Genomic DNA, 27,485 nt, shown 5'->3' with positions numbered 1-27,485 from the left:
CTGAGATTTTTATTTTCTTCATATTTATATTACAAGTAGCCCTATACAGGAAAGAAATAAGTTGACAACTTTTTATTAATAACTCATGTTATCAACTCCGGTGTAAACGCAGCTTAACATGCTGTTATTGACTTTCGTAATTAACATCAGTTGATAACAAAAATGTTAAAAACTTGTGTTATTAACTCCGTTGTAAACGCAACTTTAGTCTTAGCTTAATTTGATGCATAATTTAATTTGATATTTACTTTTAATTTCGGGGCACAGAGCTTCGCTCGTTATTTTTATTTATTGACTAGAGAGTAGATGAAGAAGAGTAGAGAGTAAATGGAGAAGTTTTTGAAATATTGAAACCACTCTAATTACCCGGAGAAAAATCTAGAAAATTCTGTTTGAATTTAAAGAATAGCATTTTTTCAAGTTTAAGCCCTAATAAAAAACTACAAAATATTTAACAACAGATAAAATTACATTAATCCTGTTCGAAATGTTTTTCTCTCTCCAACAATACTGTACCCTTGAAATTGAAATTCCACCAGTAGAGTTTCGAGTTATTGAATATTTGATGCCCGGAAGTAGGCACATTCTGAAAATATCGAAAAATCTGGATACCTCGAAAACCAAGGTCGATAGGAAAAAAGTTTACTGAACATTTTTTGTCAGAAATGATAATTAGAATATATGGTCAACGGTTGTTACAACCTTGGTGGGACACTCTGTATATCATCTACTTTGAAGATAGAATATTATTCATAATCAATCAGATGACAAGTGGATTTGCATGCATTATACAGATGTCTGGCCGTGTCTATTTCTATTAGGTAGGGTTTCTATATTTTTTACTGATGCGTGCCCATTATCAGTATCAATACTGTCACATTTGAAAAATAAGTTGATGAGAAAACTGCGTGAGGTCTACTGTTCACAAAACCACTAGCTATTATATAATTATCACACATGTAAACTTTAAAGTGGAAATATTTTTTAAACTCATTTTAGTGACGACCGCTTCGTTGTCTGCTGCATCATCAAACTAAATTATGTATAAACAGTAGACTCTCAAAATTTGAGGGTTGTGGTGGGGGAATTGAACTCAGCCATATTAATGAGTTTTAAAAATACGGTATTCATACATTAAAGTTTAAATTTGTGATATATTCAACAAGAAAAAAAATAATGGACATTCAATAAAGAAAAAACAAAATTAATTGATTAAAATATAAACAAATAAATACGCATAAAATCGTGAACTGTATGAATCATACCATAATCAAGAATTATTTGAATCATTCAAGGATTCAAACAAAAATCTGATGAAATTATTGGTATTTAACCAGTCCTATGAACACTAAAAGCAGCGTTCAAAGAGAAGTTCAATTGTTTTTACTTCATTTCAATTCAATCAAGTGTTTCAAAAAAACACTGAAAATATTATTGCGTGTTGTAACAAAATATGTAGTAAACCTATAACACTATTTATACCATTTTTGTCTCTTTTAAACTCTTATTTGGAAAATGTTTTAAACTTCGTTGTGAACCTAGTAGGTAGTTTGATAGAAATTTCTATAAAAATCTCTGATGGTGTCGAAAAAAGGCGTGTGAATGACCATTGCCAATATAGCTTAAGCCTAGGTAATAACACCAAATCCATGAAATTTATGTTAGTTTGGTTCACTTCAGGTAGGATGGTACATGATTTTGATGACTATATCGTCAAGACTGTTGATAATTATTACAGGAATTAAAAAGATTAAATCATTGCTCTTACATTTTCTTGTTTTCAAAGTTATTTTCAGAAATATCAACACAATTAGGCTATAGATATGGTATTTAATTTGAATATTGAGGTAACCACCTCACTAAGTATCGATCAAAAATGTGCTATAAGACAAGAATAGACCGTATTCTACAATCAAAACTCAAGCATAATTTGCATGTAAAATATATAATCAATTTTTTATGTGAAATACTAAAACAATCTTATTTGAAGTGAAGTTCATAATTGGCGGTTAGCGTGTGCAGTGCATGTCATGGTTGGAAACCTTATGAATAGCTGAGGTATGTAACACCAGGTCTGGTGTTATTTTTTCAAATCATAACGAAATAAGAGTAAATTTATCTATTAAAGTGAGTAAATCATTGCTTCATAGTGTCACGTGGTATTTTAGCACCTCAAAATATTTTGAAATGAACTAGTGAATTTCAATAGAATTATAAAATGGAAAAGAAAGATAACCTAGTAAAAGAACCACTCAAGTAAAATCAAATGTTATTAGTGATAAAAGAATAATCATATTATCTAAAATGATGAGGAAAAAAAAGCATAACTGTGATTCAACAACTAATGAGAATCCATTGGCAGAATTAAAAATTATAAAGCGGCTTTTTTATTATTGGCAGATTATAAAAAATAAAGGTTTGCATGTACATTGAGGTTAGAATTGCTTATTTACACTTTTAAATGAATCAATCGATCTAGAATAAATCGATAGTTATTTGATTCAATACCTAGTGAATCAGCTGATTGTTCGATCAACCAGTATAGGTTGAATTATAAAGTTGACTCACAAAAGATGTATTATATATATTGAGGAAGGTTTATGTATAGAAATACGGACAATTATTATTGCTGTATAAATATTTATTACAATCTAAAAAGCACGGAAATCAAGAGTATACAAAACTCATATAAAAAACTGAATGTATATTACATGTTAACATCGTATATCACGATTTATTTATCAAAATAGTTTAAGACAATCACTCCATATATTTATATAAAAACTTTTTTTTTTCTATTATAAAGTTGAAGAAGCCCTGATTCTGGAGCAGCCAATTGTATTGAGTTTGCTAAATTGAAAGCCAATCAAGAAGAAGCTTACAAATCGTTCAAGGGAGAGATAAAATTTTTCCAAAAACCACTTTCTTCTGGCTTGTGATCTCGTTCTGAGAGGATGCACATGGAGTTTAGGGTTCTTTCTTCCTTTAAATTTAAAAATTATCAAGCCAATCCCTTTTTTAAATGTAAACTATTTGTGATTAATGTTAATTTATCTGTGAACTCAGTGTTGTTGAAGAGTTTGTAATTGTAATCAATTCCCATAAATATATCTTTAATTCAGAAAGAAATCTATGAGAAACCTGGACCACGCGCGAGCCCAGTGGAGACAAAAGGGACCTGCATAATTAATTATTGGAAATAATTAATTCGTTCTACGAGACCGTCAAGAACATCATTAATGTGAGTGTTAGATCAAACGAGCTCGTTAAAAAGGCCTTTCTGTTTGGAGTTTGGGAATTAGTCAAAGCGCTATATAAATTAACTTAAGTCAAGGAGAATCCGCAACGTGTTGAGTGCCATCACATAGTTTATAAGAACGTTCTATAAATTTATTTGATATATGTGAGAAGCTTATTTCCATGCACGGCACGGACTCATTAAAAACCCTGAGATTTTATCTTTTAAATATCAATTTTATTAATTATTATTTGCTAGTTGATCAAAGCATGTCTTATTAAATCTACAGACCAACAGGTTTTAAATTGTAAAATTCTGAATTGACTGGAAGTACAAGTATCAGTATTAAATATAAATTTATAATTTTCCAAGCTCACAAAAGTGAATGCTATTAAACCTTGTGATAATTCTTCAAATATTAGGAAAGAATTTATTTAAAGGAAATTATAGATATAGGAAAATTTTATATATATATATTGTTTTATGGGAATATATTTTGTGTTTTATGTCAGCATACAAATCATAGAAGTTTATTTTATCCTAATTCATCTCGTGATATACAGTTTGAGCTGTCTTGGTACCAAGAAATATTCGTCTGGAGCATATAGAATTATTGAATCAATTAATATCCATCTTATTAAGAGCACTCAGTATTTATCATCCTTTGATGATAGTCATACTGGTCCCCCAGAAAAAAAAATACATTGGTAATTATAATAATAAGGTTCCAGTTATATCATATAAGGATCCAGAGAGCTTCAAGAACTGGCATTGTAAGTTCTAAGGAATTAGGAAGAAGGATAAATTGGTGAATACCTGTATTCATGACAAGCGTTTTAAAAATTAACTAGAAAAAACTATAGTTGGTCTTCATTATTCTCTATTGTGTACATGGTTACTGATAATCAGTCATCAACTATCTTTCTGATTTCCTTATTGGTATTCTTCAAGAACTTCACGGAAGCAGCGGTGAGAATTATTAATCACCAGTCATTGAACCCTGTGGTGATTAATTATATTTGGAAAATTCATGTATCGACCACTGAGCTAGAGCTGTGGTTTAAACCCAGCGGTTTTGCGAGCCGGACGGCCTTAATTTTTTGTGAATTTATTCACAAAATAGGGACTTTAGCAACTGCTCTTACAAATATCAAGAACACCATCTCACATAATGTCACCCAACCAGTAGAGCAAAGGTCTACTACATCTTCACAATAGTTATTGGTTCTAGTATAAACGATAGCATCGTTGCATTTTCTTGATATTGGGTAGGATATGTCGTTGCAATAAAAATACGTAAAAGATAGACATTCCAACTGTAAATTTTATGAAAATATTATTAAATAGATTTTATCAAGATTAATATAAGATCGAATCGAGAAATTAGATCGCACAAGACAACAAACAAAATGGCAAATCCATGCGAACCAGGTCTTTGACAAATACTATAGGTTGTAAGGTTGCAAAGTGCCAAACCAAAATAGTGAATGCTTTAATTTTGATGCTGTCTCTGCGATCAATTACCTCTCCTTGTGGCATTAACTGGTTGCTAATGCTGGATCCAATACACCTCAATGCGGTAAGTTGACAGCAGTCGATCTTATTCGTTCTGGGAGGATATCTTCAATAAATTATGTTATCACTGTATATGAATATTGACTACTATCTAACACCAGAAGAAATAATGTTCTAATAAGTGCAATATTTCTAAAGTTTCTAATTTATTGTGATTCATTTAGAGTATAAAATCAACCTTCAAAATTCAAAATTTTAAATCATCATTTCTGGACCGAAAATCAAGTGACGAAGCAGTGTGTGACTATATAACCTTATCTTTTGGACAACATTAACATTTTATAAAAATTTTTGGAGAGAAATAGTACAGGCTTAGCCTAGATTTTCCTCCAATGTCATAATTGTATTATGATTATAGTATTTCATACAATAAATAAATAAAATAAATGAATACTATTTATGATACTCAACAATATCTGACTACTGCAAAGCAGGTCGTGTCTTGCATGATCGATATGAGTCAGTTGAGGAAGAATGAACTTGGAGGTGTAATGAAATGAATCCAGAGAAGAGAATAGATAATATAAATATATTTTAGAAGAAATTCCCGAATAGCAAAAAATCGAATCGATAGATAAACAAATTATACAAAATATAGTTACAAACTGATAATGGTTAAATATTATATGATAATAAAATTGAATATGCAAATAATAGATACTGTATGAAAATGTAATAATATCAAATTGATTGAGATGAAGTAGGTGATAGCCCTTGGCAAGGGTTATAAGATATGCAAAACTAAATGGGCCAAGTAGGCTAGTACAAAATAATAATTTGAAAATTTAATGAAATTACTAATAAATGATTTCAGAGTGATGGTTTGCCTAAGGGAATAGACCTTCCGGCTAAGTACAGCGTGAATATTAAATTTGACTTATTAAAGTAGAAATCATTTATAATAATTTGGTACCCTCGAATCTAGAGTCATGCCTTTTTCCCAAATTGATGAATTTAGCCTATATGCTGTATAATTTTCGTAGGATAGCGGGAATCCCCTTTTATATGTTTGAATAGCTTATGTAGACTCCTGTTTCCATTTCGGTATTCAAAATATATTTAGCCATAGAATATTTTGTGCCGGGTAGATCCTTCATGCATGGCAAAATCGTCGATCAGAAATCACTATTTGAATTTTAGAGACTCTTTTTGAATGAATTGGTAAAAATTAATTTCACAGATTATTATGGGAGCTTTAGAACAACTTTTAAAAACAGAAAGAACAAGAATTGAATTACATTGGAACAGGCAGGCCCGGCCCCAGGGGTGGGCGGACCGGGCGGCCGCACAGGGCGGGGGATTTTTGGGGGCGGCAAATTTTAAGTAACGGAAAATTTTTAAATGCAAATAAATAATAAATTCAATTTGAATAGTGAAATTTTATGAGAAGCTTTTCCAAACTCAAGCTAATGAAGACATATATCTAAGATCAACAATGTCCCAGGAACGTCTGAGTGGTCTCAGAACATAAAATAATATAAACATAAAATAGCTCAGTCCCTAGATCTTGAAGAACTGGAGAAGGAATTTTTCTATGCAAAGGTCAGACGAGTTCTACTCAATTGAACAAACTCGTGTTGTAGCAATTGTAGTTTTGATTACTTAGCAAGTCAAATAGGCCCAATACTCTGTTGCAGTCTCTTGATTTGGAACTACCGTCTTAATTATGTTTTCTTATTGTGTACCATATCTGTTCCGAACATAAAAATAGTTTAATCAGATATTTTGTGTTACTGTTCTAGTCCAGTCAATTAAAGATTATAGAATGGAAAGTTTGGAACACAATTTTCAACTCTACATCTCTTTTAAGGATAGTAAGAGGATTAACATATCAAAAGTCCTCATCCCTACCTCATTTGCTGAAGGAGTGGAGGTGGTTTGAAAGTATCATTTTTTTATTTTTCTCATATATCTCGGAGACTATGCATCTTATGAACATTTGTACACTGTACAAAATTGAAGCTCACAAAATTACTAACAAGTTTAGTTCTCTAATTTTTCTTCATACCTCTTATAGTTTCTGAGATATCAACTCTTGAAGGTGAGACATTTTTTGAAAAAACACTTCTGCCTCCAATTTTTTCATCTTTTCGGCCTTATAATTTTTGAACGATTGATGAAAAAAATCCGTGCTGATCATAAGCTGACGGAGCATCAAATTATCTTCAATTTGATGTATATTTCTACTATTTTACGCATTTCCCTACGACTGTTGCAGCAGTTTTAGTGTTGAGAGTGAAATTTTCTGTTCAGCAACAATAGATCAGTTGACAATGAAATTTGAAGGGAATGTTTGGAACTCAATTTTAGACTTTGCAGCTTTGTTGATACTAGTTTGGAGGTGAGCATATCAAAAATCACAACCCCTACATAATGTGCTAAAGGGATGAGTGTGGTTTGAAAGTTGAATTTTCCACTTTTACTTACATGCTTATATCTTGGAAACAATGAGTTCTATTGACATAATCATCCATATAAGAATAAAGCTCAATGAATTTCCAACAAGTTTTGTTTTGTAGAGGTTTTCAATAAATATACTAACTTTTCGAGATATATATGTTCTAAAGTGATTCATTCTCAAAAACCCAGTTTTTCTTCCATTTTCCTCTCTTTCAAGTCTTTTAATTTTTCAACAATTGATGAAAAAAGAATGTGCTAGTCACGAGATTTTAGAGCATTGAATTATCTTCCATTTCATGTATAATTCGACTATTTCGAGCATTCCTTTACGACTGTTGCAGCAGGTTTAGTTTTGAATGTCTTGTTTGATAGGAAGTTTAGAAACACCCCCTGTTTTCAGTTCCGCAGACGTTCCAATAGGTACTCAATATGGATGTTCATACTGAAGCACACTCCCATTTTTTGATCACAGAATAGTGTGATATTCGAAAAAAGTCACTTGTGGCAAATCTTGATATTTGACTCTCAAACCTAAAACTGCTGCAACAGTCATAATTAAGGGATAGCGTGAAATAGTCGAATTATACATGAAATGAATGATAATTTAATGCTCTACAATCTCGTAGTAAGCACATTCTTTTCCCATCAATTGTTGGAAAGTTATAAGAATTGAAAGAGCGAAAAATGGAAAAAACTGGGTTTTCGAAAATGCATCACTTTAGAACATATATATATCAAAAAGTATCAGATTTATCAAAATCCTCTACCAAACAAAACTTTCACTCTCAACACTAAAACTGCTGCAACAGTCGTAGGTAAATGTGTAAAATAGTGAAAATATACATCAAATTGAAGATAATTTGATGCTCCGTCAGCTAATAATCAGCATGGACTTTTTTCATCAATCATTCAAACATTATATGGCCGAAAAGATGAAAAAATTGGAGGCAGAAGTGTTTTTTCAAAAAAATGTCTCACCTTCAAGAGTAGATATCTCAGAAACCATAAGAAATATGAAGAAAATGTAGAGAACAAAACTTGTTGGTAATTTTGTGAGCTTCAATTTTGTACTGTGTACAAATGTTCATAAGATGCATAGTTTCCGAGATATATGAGAAAAATGAAAAAATGATACTTTCAAACCACCCCCACCCCTTTGGCACATGAGGTAAGGGTGAGGACTTTTGATATGTTAATCCTCTTACTATCCTTAAAAGAGCTGTAGAGTTAAAAATTGTGTTCCAAATTTTTCTCTCCATACCTTTATTTGAGCATTCGTTGCCTGCACTTATTCCTCAATATTTATATTTGTCAAATATTTGTTTAAATGTCATTTTCAACTTGAAAAGCTGATAAACATTGGTCAAATTTTCAAGTAAACAATTATTATATGGGATACCTGTTAGTGGGAGGGGCGGCGTTTGCTGATTTCGCCCAGGGCGGCAAAGTCCCTAGGGCCGTGCCTGGGAACAGGAATTAAAGCTTTTAAAAATTAAGTATGTGGACCAGGTCTGTATCCCACTGGTGATTTGTTGAAAATGGCCTCAAGTCCTCTTCAAGTGAAGCTGATTTTTTCAGGTTGATCTATTTACAAAGGTAAGTGTAAATGATGCAGTGATACATTCACCTCAAAGAATATTGATTTTGGCATTCTGCCATGCAATGAAATGCATAAAAACATAGATTTGACTTTAACGGTTAGTCAATATCGGGTAGCTAACTTGCGGCTACCTTTCTTCCAAGCAATCGTGTGTACCAAGTTGATGTTTTAATCAGATACTGCCTGTCTTGAATAAATCCTTACATAAATTGTACATGAAACAGTTACAACGTTTAACTTTGGCTGGATTTACATTAATCAGTAAGTATGGTTTGTTATTTAATTTGATACATGATAAATAGCTTGATTCTCTTCACTATTTCAAATTACTAGTTGACATGGTTACTCCAACCATGGATTTACATTTCGTTTTCCTTTCATGCTATAATATAAGACAGTTATCACAAATTTAATAAACATAAAGTTATTTTTGGTTTTTTCTCACTGGTTTTTATACATAATTCACACTTATAAATATGATAATCAAGCAATGATAAATATAGTTTTAGTGTTGTGAGGTTGGTATCTCTAAGTCAGGCTTCTAGCCCACAGCTGGTTACTGATTTTCACTCTGTTTAACAAATTTCCTGTAATTTCAGGACAACTGCCTCTCCTAAATATTTATGATATTACATCAAACATTCTATTTATTTAATCCATGTATGGATCTTTGAGTGGACAAGTTTATCAAACATTTTTTCTAATAATAATTCCAAAATGAATATTGAAGAAACGTTTTGATGATGAAGCAATTCTTTGAATATAATTATTATTCATGATGTCTTTGGAATGTGTAACGTTAATGATCTACTTTGTTTTTCTTCATGTTTAGTATGGTTCATGTTTAGAAAATGGAAAAGAATACAACATATTCATGGAGAAGGAGAAAGGAATCAGACGGAAAGGGATTGGGACAAATAGTAAATAAATACATTGGAAAAGTGGATTGAATGGGGGATGGAAACATTGATAAAAGGTAGTGAAACATATTAATCCTGGTATACAAAAAGAGGTAATGTAACAAAGCATGAAAATAATACAGAAGAATACCAAGCTAGCTTGTATGGGAGGAGAAAAAAAGGTGGAAGAGAGAAGAAGAGAAGAAGGCAGGAAACAGAAGAAGGGTCATGAGGAGGAAAGGAGATGACTCTGAAAACCGGAAGGGAAGAAAAATATGAAAGGAGGAAATAAGAATCAGAAGAAGAAAGATTATGAGAAAATGAAAAGAAACGGAAGAAGAAAAAGAAAGAAGGAAGAGTGCACTTCTCTGAACAGAAATTGTGAGGATTATGTAATAGGATACAACATAATAAGTTCAGATAAACACTCTCAATTTGTAATCTTCCAAATGTACTATCAACAAGAAAATTTGAATTGACAATCAATCTGTCTTTTTCAGTAATTAATGGAGTAAATAAGAGTGTAATCTAATAGCCCGCCGACTTGCCTTCACGGTCGAAGAATCATGTGCCTTGGCGCAAAAGTTTGGCCAATTGCGAATAGTGCCAGGAATGCTAGTCGAAGTGAGAAATTTGAATCGATCTATCGGCACGCCAGTTTTTGAGCTGTAGATCGTGAAATTACCTACGAATATCTCCCAAGAAAATTTCACTACACTATCGATAAAATATTGAATGATTTAGATAAAAACTGACAAACATATATAATTTCTCTTCTGAACATTCAGTAATCAATCAAAATGTTTTCAGATACCACAATCTTTCCTAGACACCGATTGGGCTTTGATATTTTAGACAATTATTTCTATTTTTGTCAACTTTATTATATTCCAGTATTTTCAAGCTTGTTAAGCATTTCTGGAACAATCCTCCACTCTATAAATTTGATCTTGTCGGTGATATTTTTTCATAAGACACGTGATTATAATTCAATACCGGCAATAATTTATAACTGCAGAAATTTTTTTCAATGCGAGAGGTTTTAATAAAAGCAGCGAATAAAACAATCTCTCTCACTCTCACACTCTCTCTCTCACTCTCTCTCACTCTGTCTCTCTCTCTCCCTCTCTCTCACTCTTTCTTTCTCACTCGTTTCACTCTCTCTCACACGAGTTTTCTCTTTATAATAGCCAATTTGATGAATCATTGATTTGAAACAGAGCCACTGTTCTGTATTATTATTATTATTATTGTTAATAGTAGTATTATTATCCTATTCAAAGAAATACAACAATAGCATTCGAAATAGATATAGTCAACTCTTCATTTACCTTTTTTCACACATCTCTTACAACTTCCCTTCACCACCAACTTTCTTATTCTAACTATCTATCTATTTTATTTTAACTATCCTCCAACTTATAGGAAATACTGACAAATTTCAGTGAATCACACTCCTCCTCCTTCTTCAATCTCTTTCTTTTTTTCTTGTGTTTTTTCCTTTCTTCTTCATCCTCTAATTCTATTTTCTCTTAACTTTTTTGTTGAACTTCCTCATTATATCTTTCCCTTTTCTCAACTGCACTTTCACTTTCATCTTTCCAGTGGAGTGTTAGTGAAAATTATAGCCATGATAACCTTTTCCAATGATTATGAACGGTTTAAACTTGACCGATTTAAGTAGATATAGAAAAATATTGTATTATCGGATACAAATTGCATTTCATCTTCAGACCGTTCATTCATTTTTCAAATTGTACTTTGAAGAATCAATTGAAGTTAGCTGGCTGTATCGTTGATATTATGAATAATTATGAACCACTGATGATGATGCTACAAGAATGATTACGCGACAGCTGCAACCCTAAACTCTAGACTAACAATAAGAAAGAAAGAAATGTACAACACTATTCATCCATTTATTTTGTATAGGTCAAATGAGGACCACAGTAATTCACCATTAACCATTATCATAAACTCTATCATTATTATTATTATGTACGTTGGTCTCCCGCTTTCACCTCCAATCCTCGCACTCTGAGCGATTCGTCTTTCTAACGACCGAGTTTCAATACTGGGTTCTTCTGGGAAAACATCAACTTCAAGCTGATTCCGTAGCCCTGCTCCGATTAGTAAATATGCCACTGTTATATTCAATTTCTGCATATCCTTCTTAGATTCTAAAAACCAGTTCAATTTGGATCTCCCACTTGGGGTTCATGGAAGCTATTTACAGTTCCACCACATGACAAATTGAAGAAAATGAGAATATTATTTTCCAAGTAATTTCTTTCTTTTTCTGGGTCATTGTAAACTGATGGTACAGAAAAGCATTGTTCCTGACTTGTTATTTCTACCTGGAGAAGTGTCACCGAAACCCTTCTATTGTCTAGCTTTACTGCTCCTACACATCTCGTTTATTGTTAGATGTCTCGGGAATTCCCATGGTTAGTTAGGCACATTTTCACACATACATGTCTACTCTATCTGGATCATGAAATTCAATTTCAAACAATGATTAATTTATCATTGATGAATATTAATTCTCATCCGAATTGATAAGAACATTAATAAACCCATTCTAGAAAACAGATTTTACATTCCCTATAACTGCAACCATCATTGCAATTCTACGCTTTTAAACTAAGCTAAATGCTTTTAGACTATTGAGATTGAAATTCATGATCCAGAAAGAGTTGACATGTATTCTCACCGTACATCAACTCAGACATTGAAAATGTGCCTGACTAACAGGATCAAGGATTTATATTATCTGAGCCAATATCACGACGACTCAGGTAACGTTTCTCTTCTCGAAATATGAGCAGACATGGTGAACTTGAAGACTGCACAATACCAATACAAAAGAATTTATTCTGCTAACTGACAACATCAATCTAATTATTATAAACTCAGAGAACTAGGAAGAACTGAGATGTGTTCTGATGATGAAGTGCAGTTGAATCTATCCAAAAATACTATCAATACTGTTCCAACCTATTCCGCTTCATTAATACCATACACTTCTAATCATTAACTCTAAACTCTTATAATCATTATCATGCATCATCTTCATTGTTGATTGTTTATCATGCATTGTTCATTATGCATAATCTCCATCTTCATAGAATTCGTAGAATTCTTCATAGAATCTATTTTGTTATCATAGAATCCGAAACAGTTTGTGGTAACTATAATCACAATCAAGAAGTTAGTCTTGACGCGGAGTTTATTTCTAACCATGGTTAGTTGGAAAATTTTTCAAATCGTAGATTTGAATACCGAAATCAATCTAAAAATTCACAAGCATTTGATCTGATTCCTTGTAATGATAACTTGTCAAATCCTTGCAGTGGAGAATTATTGAAAATTGATGATCAAAAACTTGAAAGTATTAATGGTTATGTCAGTTTAAAATCTGTACCCCACAATCATCTGCACATTGGAAATGGTGAATGGAGAGGGTGATGATGGAATAGTGGAGAGGAAAATGGAATTGAATCAAGCTATGAAATCAATGAAAAACTTGGAGAACGGAATGAGAATGTACAAAAAATGAGGGGAGATGAGAAAGATGTGGAAATGGAAGAAAGTCAAGGTATAAATTTAGAAAGAAATGAAAAAGAAATCGTGGATTGCATTTGATCGAAATTGTTCGTGTCGGATCCTCATATTGTAAGGATCTTGAGTTGATTTTCAAGTTATTCCGTTAATTGGGAGAAGAGATATCGTGTACACAGACATACATACACTCATATACACATAAACACACATACAGATCAATACCCAAAAACCACTTTTTTGGACTCAGGGGACCTTGAAACGTATAGAAATTTGGAAATTGGGGTGCATTAATTTTTTTCGGAAAACAATACGTCCCTTACCTATGGTAATAGGGCAAGGGAATTAAAAAATGAATACATAGAGCTGATGATAATGAATGCTACACAGTAAGAAGAATCATCATTATCGAAAGATAATCATTATTTAATTACAGAGGAATATAATTCGAATCACAAACAACTTATCATTATAAACTATTGCATATAAAATTTACAAAACAGCATTTACAAATTCGTTGTTCTCTCAAGTTCTCTTTTCTTCTTCACTAGTAGATTTGCTTCTTCTAGCTGGGCATGCAGCATTATGCCTGGATACTTTGCAGTCTTGTAGTAGGATAATATAATATTCTCATTCAGTGCTTGGAGGATATATATTCAACTCTTCTGTTCATAGAGATAACACGAATTGACATAATCTATCCATATGATGTGTATAATTATGCAATGAAAAATGAATGAATAAATAAATATTTGCTAATATTTGAGACAGTGTGATGCGCTGGTGATACAGGATTAAGTCTTTTTCTCAGATTCCACGATTTCCTTCCATAATTGGTCAATCTTCAATAGATTGGTAAGTTATAATGGTTCACAAAAGAGAAGTCCAAGAAGTACCGAGAGAAATACCGAGGAAACAGTTTGTAGGGTAAATGTTTTTGCTTTTTCCAATGCGGTCTTCTCGTTTTGATGTTCCAATGATGGGAAGTATTGCATCCAAGTATACAATGGAGTAGCCTTATATTAAACTAATAGGCTATTATTATAGTCAACTGCACAAAATAGTCCAATGGAAATTGAAACATATGGGTTATTACACCATCCCCCCAAAAACAGTAACTATATTACCCAAATAATATAGTAATATAGGTAATATAGTTACTGTACCCCAAACCACCATCAATCACCATCATACTCATTACCAGTTCGTCGGTTGTAGACTATATATATATATATATATATATATATATATATATATATATATTGATTATAATCTATAATCAGCTGGGGACAACGTTGATCAACTCTCATTTGGCAACGTTATCATCTGTTTCAATTCCCATTAGACTATTTTCGTGCGGTTGAGCATAGTTGGAATTGAACAAGCTCTGGTCTGAGGTGAGCAGATGCGACACTTTTTTCATGGAGAAATCTCACTTATTAAGACATCCCATGATTCTGAGAGAAGTAATATTCAAAATAAAATCATTGTTTTGCCATTTTTCCAATTTTATCAGATGAATTGAATTTCCTTTTCATCCTGGATTCATGGAATTTTCTAGCATTACGGGGATATTGAGGATGATATTCTACATAATTATAATTCATTGGTTTCATCAGAAGTTTGAGAGTGTTGTTACTTGTAACAAAGCGTTTTAGCACACATAAGAAATGTTTGAAAGAATAGTAAATGTCTCATTGAATGAAAATCAAAGCTATATCTCCAGTTGCAAAATCATCAAGTCGACAAAGATAGATAATGACTAACTGTATAAATAAGATAAGGCAGATATCAGATACAGCAATTATTAGCCATATTATAAAAATTACATCAACATTTTAACGGCTTATTCATTTATATAAATGAATACCTAAAAATATTGAGGTTAGATTTGTCAGTGACAGCGACATTAAAAACGTCCAAGTGAGAAACATACAATACTCTTAGCAACAATCCATTTGTATAGTTGTGCGTAAGTGATAATCATAAAACACCGGCCACAGGAGTTTGGATCTGCATAGAATATTGCAAATAATAAATAAAAAACTATTTAAAAACACACTATTCATTGTGAAGTAGCAATAAGCACAAACGCTTGTTAAAAAATCACAAAAAATTAAATGTTTATATTGCATGATTATTGTTAGAAAATTGGACATCTGTACATAAACCAGAATTCGTTTCAACCACCAAATGCACCAATCAGGGCACAGTATTGTATTGGCGCTAACTTGTAAATAATTTAAAAATTCTCCACGTGGATATTATCAGATATAATTATGTATTCTCTCTTACTAAATCATACTAGCAGCTCTAGCTTGCATGTATCTGTATTCTATTTAGAGAAATTTAAGCTTATTTAAATGTATTCAATCATTGAAAAAGGAACTTCTTCTTTGGGACACAACTATCATCCCATTTTGGTGAAATCCACCAATTACAATGCATATTCAAATTTTATGTAAATTAGGAAAAATTCCGAAGTGCCTTCCCAAAAAGAAACAGTACAATCTCCCCACTCGTTTGCCATCAATACTAGAGACAACAGCCCGATTCGAGAGAGAGCAATTTTAATCATTTTACATCGTAGTTAATGTAATAATACTAATGATTTTGAATAGCTCAGAGAAGTCAATTTATGACATGAGTTTGCTGTTTTGATATCCCCCTACTACAAGGACTACACTGACTTAAACAGAGGAAAGGAAATTAAATCGTCCAGACTGGAGCACACTGCATCTACGATCTAAATTTATCGTCACAAGTGAGTTTTATTTTGAAAATTTATCAATAGAGGGCCCTCACTCAACGAATTAACAAATTATCAAAGGGAGCTCTTAAAATTACCAGTTTTGAAACTATTCGAATATGAATCAGTCATATAAAGATATTTATTCCAATGAAACAAGGGAAATACGTATCAAGAACTTTAGAATTGTTACCACTTCAAATTGATTATAAAGAGACTTCTCATACATAAGGAATTGATAATTGTTTTATCAAGCACGATCAATATTTCCACTGCAAGTCGAACTTATGACCCTAACATTAATAAATAGCACAATAAGTTATAGAATTTATAACGTTCATTATACAAGCAGAGCAAGTCGATACAATTGGCATATCTGTTATATGCATTTGATAAATTATTAAATATATTCGCTATTGCTAGCAAGCAATATAATCTCATATGAGCTACATCTGTGATAGTCCACAATCGTATTTTTCTTTATTACCATATATCTATTATTTTATTTTCTATCGTTCATTTATTTCTATGTGCAATATATCATTATGCTATCTTGTTGAGTTGTCTTATGATTCTGTTCCTATGTTTGATCAATCTGGTACTGGCACATTATTTTATTATTGACCTTGCGTGTGAAGGATCATCCTGCTATATTCTCAATCAAATGTGGTTCGGAAATCATTGATTAGAATATCTTCGGAAATACAATTTCCCAAAATCTATATCGTTTATTCCGATTAATAACAGATATCAAAACAATACAAACGCAGCATCATAGTATCAAGTTGGAAGCAGCCGCCTAGATTCATAGAAAGTATAATGAATCCAAATATCTGTTTCTGGCCCCACTCGGTATTATCTTACAATACTGACCCATTTTGTCAGATGGTAACGAGTCGGTTCGGAGTGGATATCTTATGGTTTATAGCATATTGATAACCCTTTTATGTTTCTATTTCTTCAGCATCTGTAAATGGGAGAATAGTCAGTTTCAAAGTAAGGACTACCAACTGACTCTACAGCAGCCACCTGAAGCGGAATTTGGTATAAGCTCCACCGAGAGCTGGTAATAGAATTGTGGTACTATTACATTATTCAGGGTGAATATATTAATTTCTCTAAAATTGATTGCTCTGTACCGACCAAGCTAGCCAGGCACGGATATATCAAAAAAGTATCCCTGACAAATTCTACACAGCTTGGCAACACTGTTTTCTCGCAACGCTGTTCTTTAGTGGGATGGAGGATCAATTTTCAACTTATTTCATGCAGACTATAGTTTGGAAGCACTGCCGTCCAAGTATGTATTGGGGATAATGGCTAAGGAAGAGTCTAGGCTACTTTAAGACCATGTCAGGTTTGTAGGGTATGAGATCGAAGAAATCCCATATGATTTGCTGAAGTATTAGTTCGGTTGCTCCAACAGAAATGGTCCAGAATGCGGCAGCCAAAAATGTTCCATTAGAGCAGCTGCAGCCTTCCATGACCAAATAAATAATAATTCTTGGTTGTCAGCCTAGTGAATGAATCCATATCCTTTTCACCTCTTATAAGTAGATTTGGAAACGTATCCTCATATGTTTTAGCACAGATCTAAGCCTTTGTATGGCTCTTCCTCTCTGGTTTCAGTTTCTAAATTAAGAAAATTACCTGCTCTTCATCAATTCGACACATCCATATCTCCTGGTTGATTGGAATGAAGTATTCATGCCTTTCTTCTTTGAGAATCTCAGCATTGAATGTTTTACCATGCTTCTGCACTCGCAAGGCAAAGCTCAATGCATATTGGTCGGGAAAGGGATGAATGCCTTGCTCTTCAACACATCTGAAACAGTCATTAAAGGATCGATATATCAATTAATTATTGTAAGTATATTACAATTACAGGGTGGGTGAAAATTCCGAGAACGGCTCAATATCTCATACACAAAGGTAATTTGACGGTGAGTGTGATTTGGGATCTATGACTCAAAAAATCTGGTCTGCCATCTTGGATCCACCATGTCAAATACAACTCCATTTTTCTCACTAGTAGTTCTGTGAACTGTAGACCTCACGCAGTATTCTCATCCACAAGTACCTGATTGAAACTATAGACCTTATGGAAATACAGCAATAGAGTGGCTTCTCCACACATCGTCTGTGTAATCACTTGTCAGCTGATTTATGATGAATATTTCTATAGTATGCTTTTCAATTCATGCTAACTCAATCAAATCAGCAGAAAATAAATGTGCAATTTTTCGGAAAATAATTAGAAAAAGTTGCAAACCACCTCTGACAAATTCAACATCGGTTTCCGCCGAAGACTCCAATAATATTATTTGTGAATACAAATTTAAAATGAATTTTGAGTAACATAACAGAATAAAGACTATTTGACTCACAGTAGTCCTACTACCTGGTATGGAGAGGAGACTCATGAAAGAGCAACATATTTGTAGAGAGAGAGAGAGAGTGTGAGAAAGAGATATGATTTTAATGGACCTCACTTCTGTGAACATCACAAAATATATTTCAACTGACTAAAAAAAACTTAAGGCCTTAAGAAATCAGGTAACCAAAATTCATACAGAGATCTTCGAAAATAAATCAATTCAGCAAACAAGAAGTTTAACAAAATCCAAGGTTGGGAAGTCACTCAAAGAGGAACTATTAGGAATCTAGTAAAATTCGAACTATAACAAAACAAGTTTACAAGATCAGCCTGTTTTTATCATAACAGAGAATTAACCTTTTGAATGTAATTCAAAGTTTCTGGGTGCCTTTCATTATTTTCACCCCAAAAATGACTTGGATTGTGTCAGAGGTGATTAAAAATTTCAATAAATGTTAATCACACCAAACATAGTCTGTATTAAATAACAAACCCTCCTCCCTTTTGAAACATTTCATATTCCACTTTGGTTTCCCTGTTTACACCTTTTCACGACGAATTATCTTTTCCGTTTATCTTACTGGGTATTTTATTGATTTGATACTGACGGTTTATTGCTGTCCCTGACACGCCCTTCCGTACTACAGAGACCGTTGGAAGAATCCACTGCAGCCGTCATTATAATGAAGCGAGGGTTCCCGGTCGATTGTGAAGGCGGAGGGTTGTCAACACGTAAACCACTGTATGATATGAAATAAAACTAAATAACTTCGGTGTCTCTAGCGAGAGTTCAAAAGAAACTAACATTGATACAAATCACAATCCTTTGACCTAGCCTCTAATTAAAATCAAAATACAGGTGACCTGTGTTTGCTTTTGAGTAGAACAACGACAAATATCATAAATACAGTTGCTTCAAGAAAATTTATGAAATTACCCTACTTCAGTTTACAGCAACTTAAGAGGGGTAATAATCAACAAAACAATAATGCTTACCAAAAAATAGTTTTTACTAGTCTACTTATTTTGTTAAGTTATTCCAGTCGGTATGATATCTTGAGTCCGTGAGAAAAATTCATCACTCAGTTGTTTTATTGAGTACTCCTATTGAGTTACCTCAGCCAAAATTACTTTCAAGTAATTTAAAATAACAGGGAACAATACGTTGGGCAGAACCCAACTTCAAAACGGGTGACGCCCTTAACAGAAATGTTACTTCAGATCACAAACTAAGAATAAAAAATTTAGATTAAGAAATCAGACTATCTATACTTTTAAAATATTCTTATCTCACTCACTGATCACGATTTCTGGAAAACTACTGGATGGTGAGCCACAAATGGCAACCACGTGCTCTCCTAGAATTTAAAAATTGTAGATTTCTGTTATTTGTTGTAACACGTGCTCTGAACATATTGTATTGTAAGAATATGAACGCTCGAAGAGCTAGAATAATAAAAAGAACTGTTTCTCGAAACTATTGAGAATGCATTTGAATAGCCTTTGAATGCATTTTGAATGAAGAAATTATAATGAAACTAGTCGAACATTATGGAACTGGATTAGAAACAGCTAGATTCAATAGGAATGTTAAGACAGTGCCCGAGATGGAAAAACTATTGGAAGAATGGAGCGTGCAAAATATCGATGTTGAGAAGAATGAATTAAGGGAGAAGCGAGAACAAAAAGAGAAGAATGTATGGGTACAAAGAGAAGAGAGAAAAAGTCCGCCAATGAAGAGAAGGGAGACTGTTAACATCAGTAACGGACAGCAGCGTCGGGACAACAATAATTTCAGCAGAGTCCAACAGGAGAGGAAGGAGAAAAACGGTATCATAAACACGAAAATGCTATAGAGGAGTTTCATGAAGGAAAACAGAGTCAACAGTTTGAAGAAAGGAATCCACAAATGAACAGAAGACGATATGGAAACGATAATTTCGGATCAAGGGGAGCAATCAATCATGAGAACTACTCGCAGAGAAGTAAGGCTGATGACAATGGAAACACCTTTGAACGGAGTACAAACTGGAATAGAGGAGGACAGAATGACTACCGACAAAGAGGATCGTCTCCAGATGATAATTGGAGGAGAGTGAAGAAAAATATGGAAGATAATGATCAAATCGTTAACTAATTATTATCTGGAATGATTTTCGACTGGGGAACTGTAAATATACGGAATAGTGTAAAAAGATAGTATTGAAGAAATCATAATAATAGACTAGGCCAATTAGAGAATAGACAGTTTCCTGAGAACAATCAATGAATAATGAAGGGAGAAGGACAGCAAATGACTCACAAGAAGGACAAAATGAAAGTGTAAGGGCTAGAGTAGAAAGAGAAAGTGGTAACACCTGCGAGATGAGCGAGAGACATGAGAAGGAGTGAGATGGAGAATGTATTGTTCACAGAGTAAACAAGCCAGTAAGCATTGTGCGGAATTCACACAAGGGGTGGATTGAGTAGCCTCATTGTGTAAAGGATGCACCATGCTGAAAAACTTAACTGTAAATAATTATGTGTAGCTGATAGTATTAATTTATTGTACAGTACAATATGATAAGGAAAGATAGAAACGAAGGAGACGAAAGAAAATGGAGCAGCGGACTTGGTGGACATCATTAGCTTATGAGAGTCACTAGGCTAACGGCCAGTCAGAATTCCACGTAACATGCAGCATCGAATGATCCGGTTGAACCGCGATGGAGAACTACAGTGATCTTCAAACTACTAGACCGTCCATATTATGAACTCATCTTGTGTTGTCTGAAGTGTGAGAACATTAATTTCATCACGTAGTTTACTCTTAATAACCATCCTTTTAGTGTTAATGTCGAAAAGACTAAACTCATGTTTCATGTAGTATTTGCTCTTGAGAGGGGGGTTTTGAGCCACAAATGGCAACCACGTACTCTCCTAGAATTTAAAAATTGTAGATTTCTGTTATTTGTTGTAACACGTGCTCTGAACATATTGTATTGTAAGAATATGAACGCTCAAAGAGCTAGAATAATAAAAAGAACCGTTTCTCAAAACTATTGAGAATGCATTTGAATAGCCTACCTAGACAGACGCTGGGGCATTATTCTTTTCAAAATAGATTGAAACAAAATCATTCTGTCATAGAAAATTGCTAACAATATATGATAACAGTAACGTCAGTCACAGACACGTTTACAATAGAAACCACATGGCCCACTGTGCTTTGTGTCAACCCTTGTATATATCTATAGCATAAGTTGATGGCAGGTAAATCAAGATTGTGAATAGCGATATAGATAAATAGTTAGGAGAGAAGTAAATATAGATATGTAGTTTTCAATGTAACCACGTGGTCAGCATATGCTACAATTTTACCACGTGGTCAGCATATGAATATTATTGAAGCAATTATTTGATGATCAGTTATTTGAATGGTGATCACATAAAACGATAAACATGATATATGAGTAAATGTATTTATAAACTAGGGCGTGAAGTAGATTAGGCTAAATGTATAAAGTATTCAACAAATATAATGTTATATAATAAATTATAATTTAATAATTATTATAAGCTAATTAAGTTAGTTGAATCCGAATTCATAGGCTGAGGACAAATTTGTGAATAGAATAAATTAGGTATATTTGATTGAAACACGTTGACAATGAGTATAAGAAACCTGCTTAATTAATTAAGTAGTAATTGATTGGTATCTTATTAATTTGATTTATTCAACTCAATTGTAATGATGTACTGTATGATATTGTATTTTGTTCATTTCATGTATTTATTATTGAAGGATTTGCCATATTGGATTTATAAGATTGATTACTGTATTAATCAAATCTATGTATTCAAAATGTCAGTATCCAAACTTCAGAGTTTAAATATTGGTAAAATGTATGATATCATTTGTTTTAATAATGGAGGGGAGCCATAGTTTAAAATGATATAACATAATAAACATTATAGTGAATTCAAATTGATATTTGAATTCAATTTGTAAGCAGAATATTAGGCTGATGAGTTTGAGTGTAGGCGGAGCTAGAGGGCGAAGGGTGATGAGGGGTGGAGAATCGTGGTGCTAGTATATATTCAGGCAGACCCTGTCTTGCAAGTTAGTTGCAGTTAGTTGCTGTTAGTTGCTGTGAGTCTCTTGGATTTTGGACAGTGTTCAGTGTAGGAGTGAGTTTTTGGTTTCAGACTTCAATTATCCTACAGGGAATTGACTGAGCCAGGTAAAGATTGTATTTAGAATTTTCAATTTTCCTCATTTCAAATCCACACCACACCACCCTAAAAAGCCCAAATAAGTATATAAAATTTTATAGCATTATAGTAAAGAGCAAACTTAATTATAACTTCTCTTTAAATTCATATCTAAAGACACAATCTTGATTAATTTCTTGAACCTTACAGTTGAAATTCACTTCTAAGCACAAATAATAGTTTTTCAAAGCAAGGCTCCCCTAATTATATTCATTCTTTAAAATTTATCAATTCTCTTATTTTTGACTATAATCATATTTTTAATTAGAGTTGTTCAATATTTTGATTTAATCACTTATTTTCCAAGTAACCTGTTAAAATAGGAACTGTTTGTTAAATTTTGTTGTATAAAATTAAACTTGAACTGTAATATTTTCGAAAACTCAATAATCTTTTATATTTTGAATCACTACCATACTTAAATCAATTTTATAAATTCTCTTAAATTTTAAGTTTATTAATAAATTCATAATTAACCTTTGTTTTGCCTTTCACTTTATACATTCCCTTACACACGACCCTGATCTATCTATCTTTATCTTTTTCTTCAATACTATTATTAGTTCAGTGAGTGAAATATAAGTATCTACACAGTGAGTGAAATTATAGTAAAGTAATTATTTTATCAATTCATAGTAATTGATTGGCGCCGGGCAAAATACCGTATAGAGTGAGGGAGTTCGAAACCCACTCTAAACAAAGACCGACAGTGGGAAAGAGTTCAATGGATTGCAACAAAACTTGGAATATAGCTTCCTTATGAGTTCTAGGTGCTCACTAAGAAATCTTTTGGCGATATTTCAACTTCAAGGGTGGTTTTTAAGGGTTTGAAGTTCGTCTTTTAGCATGTATATTCTTCTTCTCCCAATCTCTTAATTGAAAATATCCATATCATATGTTATTATAGAACTTTAATCTAGAGAGAGTACCTCTTCAAAACAGTTGTGAACTGGCAACTAAATTATTAATTATTTTGTCAGGTTGGCATTAAATTGAGTTGACTTTATTAGGTTGACACCAAGCTGAAGAACTGATCAAAATGCATTTTATTGAGGAAAAATTGATTGGGCACTGCCAACGATAGTTTAGGTTGATAACTCACAGGTGTGAGATACAAAGTGGTGGGGGAAACGCCAGCGTGACGTCACGTGTAGTGAAGAAGTGATGAGTAACTACACTGAGCATACAGTTCATACATTGTAGCTTCAAATACATCGTCGTTTAACACCCTTACAATTGAGATAGAACATTGGAATTTTCTGTACTTATAGCCAATGAATCACCGATTCTAATTATGTAGTTCAATACATGAATTTGAATGTATGTATAAAATGAAGTTGGAAGTTTTTCAAAATATTAAAAACGTGATATGAAGAAGCTAATAAGCTAGAAAATTCTCAATTTCTCGTGTGGGCAAGTTTTGTTAGCGAGAAAGTTCTAGATGAAAAGACAAATTAAAAATTTCAATTGTTCATTTTTTCTCCAAGACTAACCTTCACCTTACAATCAAATATCATGCTTTGTGGTTCCTTTGAATTTTGTATTCACTTGCACGAATGTAGAAACTGAATGTATTACCTGCTTATTCCTTCTCCTCACTAGCAATTTTCAGTCTCTCGTTCATGTAACTGAGTGTAATAAAAGTTCTTGTCCACGCAAATTCTCATAAGATTCTATCATTCACTCCTGGGAATGCTTTTTTTCAAAATGTTCAGATATTTTCCAATCACTAGTTTTGTGTTTCAGACTGTATTTCCGTGAATTTTCATAAATATGTCATTTGCTTGTTGAATGAAGTAGATGATAATTGCGGATTGAAATGCTTTTTTTCTCAAGATATCTCCCCCATCTCCTCGACCCACACCCATTGTGTGTACCCCCACCACCACAGCTCATGCCGCACCTCCCCCTCCCCTCAGAAGAAGTATCACTCTCTCTCACTCTCTCTCTCTCTCTCTCACACACACACACACTCTCTCTCACTCTCTATTTTGGTGGAGAGTTAGTGGGGAGGATATTTTTAATATTCTTCCCAAAGAATGGACATTGATATGTCCAAAGCTCCGCCAATTTATGTAGATGCATAACAATATGATTATTATCTATGGTTATTATTTTACAAATTGCTTTTTCATGTCATATACAGTTCAATAGTTATTTTCTCAGTCTATATTATGTAAATTCATCTATAACTTTGCTGTATTGTAAGCTATTGTATATAAGTGTATGAGCCAGTATATATTGTAATCTACATAAATAAAGTACTCAATCAATCAATCAATCAATCTCTCTCTCTCACTCTCTCTCTCTCTCTCTCTCTCTCTCTCTCTCTCTCTCTCTCTCTCTCTCTCTCTCTCTCTCTCTCTCTCTCTCTTCTCTCTCTCTCTCTCTCTATCTCTCTCTCTCTCTCTCTCTCTCCTCTCTCTCTCTCTCTCTCTCTCTCCTCTCTCTCTCTCTCTCTCTCACACACACTATCACTCTCTCTCTCTCTCTTTCTTGGTTATGTGGAGTGAGTAAACATGTGTTTGTTCGGCTCCGTCTTCTAATAGATATTTCGTAGGGTTATACAGTTCAATTCACTAGAAATTATACATCAAGTTATTCAGTTTCTCGAGCTAAATTCAATAGTGAAATTATATTTTTGATTAACTCACACTCTTTTTATTCATCTTGAAAAAACATTCCTAATTCTTCAGTTCACCTTCTCGCCTATAAAAGTGTAAATCCACCTAACAGTACACGATGGTTCGACCGAACAGAGGCACACCGAAAAATGAGGTCAATGCTCTGAAGCCAGCTATTTCTGGAGCATTGTCCGAAGAGAACCTCCTCATTATTCGACAGCAAATCGAAGAGTCTGTCCATAGTGCTGTTTCGAAGGCTGTGAAGTCTATCTTCGAGGAACTTCAGGCATTGAAGGAGGAGAACAAACAGCTGCACGATAGAATTTGTGAGCTGGAGGTGTCTTGTCACCTCAAAGTCAACGACCTCGAGCAATATGGGCGCCGACATTCAATACATATTTTTGGGATCCAGGAGAGCGACAAAGAAGACACAGACCTGCTAGCGCTTGATGTCTCCAACAAGAAGCTGAACGTGCTATGACTCTGGCGGATGTCAACCACTTGCATCGCGTTGGAAGGCGTCAACCACCTCAACAAGGGCAAGCGAAACCTAAGGACCAACCCATCATAGTTCAACTCTTCAGCTACTGGACCAGGAAGATGATCTTCGACGCTTAGAGGCAGCTGAGTTCTGGTGTCACCATTCGCGAGGATCTGACTGCATCTCAAGATCCTCAATGCTGCGGCCGACCATCATGGGCACAGGAATGTCTGGTCATCTGACAGGAGGATTAAGATCTCTATCGGCGAGGGAGGATCCAAGAGGGTCCACACAGTCGAGAGGATGACCAACCTTCAAAAAATAAAGGTAAATTAAATCATTTCAGGATTCGATGACTAAAGTGCCCTTCACTACAATAATAGGGAATTTGTATTATAAGATTTCACAGTAGAATATACCTTGGCATTTTTCATGAGCTGGCTTTCTGTTCTATAAATGAATCTTTCCACTACTATCTATGATTGTATAAAAGGCAATTATTTCAAACTGAAGAGATCCACATTCGTTAATACTGATTAATAATTTATCTTGATATTAATTCCCAAAACTACGTTCAATGCATCAACTACTCTACTCCAGAGGGTACTAAGAAAATCATTATCTCTATTCCTACTAATAATTACATTTCTTACCAAAATTATTTCCATAATGAATAATTTTCGAAATGTTGTATTTCAATAAAATTGCATGATTAACATACGTTATGGATATAGATGTAATCTATAGATATAGATAGTAATCTCTTCTATATCAGGTGTACATAATGATATCTTCTACTATTGCCACAGCTCAAACAATAGAAGCTAATGTGTGAAGAGTTATTGATAGAACAGAGGGGTGGGTTGTCTGTTCATATGCTTATAAAGGGGCTGTGTTCCATTTAACGTTATCTTAGACATTCATCACTGAAATATTACAGTTCTCAATTTACTACTTTTATCGTGATTGCAACTCCCAATAGTTAATTACACTTCTTATACTATATAATATTATTTAAACTTCACTGTTCAATCCTATTCAAAACTCATCTGAAATAATCTAGCTCTTTCTCAAGCGTCTCCTCTACTTCTTCTTTTTCTTTCTCATCCCTCTTCTTAATCTTATAGTTATTATGATTACTAGAATATTGTTGTAACTTTGCAATGTGATTTTTGCAATGATGATGATTATTATTCTTTTTTATTCTTCTTCGTCTTCTTCCTCTTCTTCTTCTCCTTCTGTTTATTTTTCTTTTCTTCTTCTTCTTCTTTCCTTGATTAATTCAAGATCAAAATATGATGTTCTGTTCCTTATTCTATAGTTCAGTTTCATAAGTTCTTCTCAATTGTACACATTCCTTCTTTCTCTTCTCTTCTTCCCTATTATCATCATTATTATCCCTGTGATTTTTCCACTAGCTATTCAGCATGTTCAAATGTTCATTCCTCTTTCATCTCTATTTCTCTTTCTACCTTTTCTCTTTCTATCTGATCACTTTCCACTAATATCCATATTTATATTCGGTTCTTTCTCACATTAAATCATACTATTCCTCTTCCATTTTATGCAAATATTATTCATTATCAGTTGTATCATGTATCTTTCCTCAATTGATAACTTTCATCAAAAATTTTTTGCGTTTTCCTGCTGGCTTTTTCTTCTCTTTTGCAGTTTTTAATGGATCCCATTTCGCTCTATCTCCACCTTGAACACGATCTTCCACTACT

The 27,485-nt window shown here is 33.3% G+C and overlaps 1 protein-coding gene across 2 annotated transcripts in view; it reads right to left on the bottom strand.

Moving 5' to 3' along the window:
* LOC111054806 overlaps positions 1-27,485 on the bottom strand; it is a 724,817-nt gene that overhangs the window by 384,256 nt on the left and 313,076 nt on the right. For both annotated transcript variants that reach the window (XM_039419907.1, XM_039419906.1), the window contains exon 7: positions 17,673-17,847. In XM_039419907.1, coding sequence (XP_039275841.1) covers positions 17,673-17,847 — 175 coding nt within the window. The remainder of the gene's footprint in view (positions 1-17,672; positions 17,848-27,485) is intronic.

Source organism: Nilaparvata lugens, chromosome 2, assembly GCF_014356525.2.
Source record: "Nilaparvata lugens isolate BPH chromosome 2, ASM1435652v1, whole genome shotgun sequence".
In the NCBI taxonomy this organism is placed as follows: domain Eukaryota; kingdom Metazoa; phylum Arthropoda; class Insecta; order Hemiptera; family Delphacidae; genus Nilaparvata; species Nilaparvata lugens.
The sequence above is the reverse complement of the archived record's forward strand: the minus strand, read 5'-3'. Positions and strand labels throughout refer to the sequence as shown.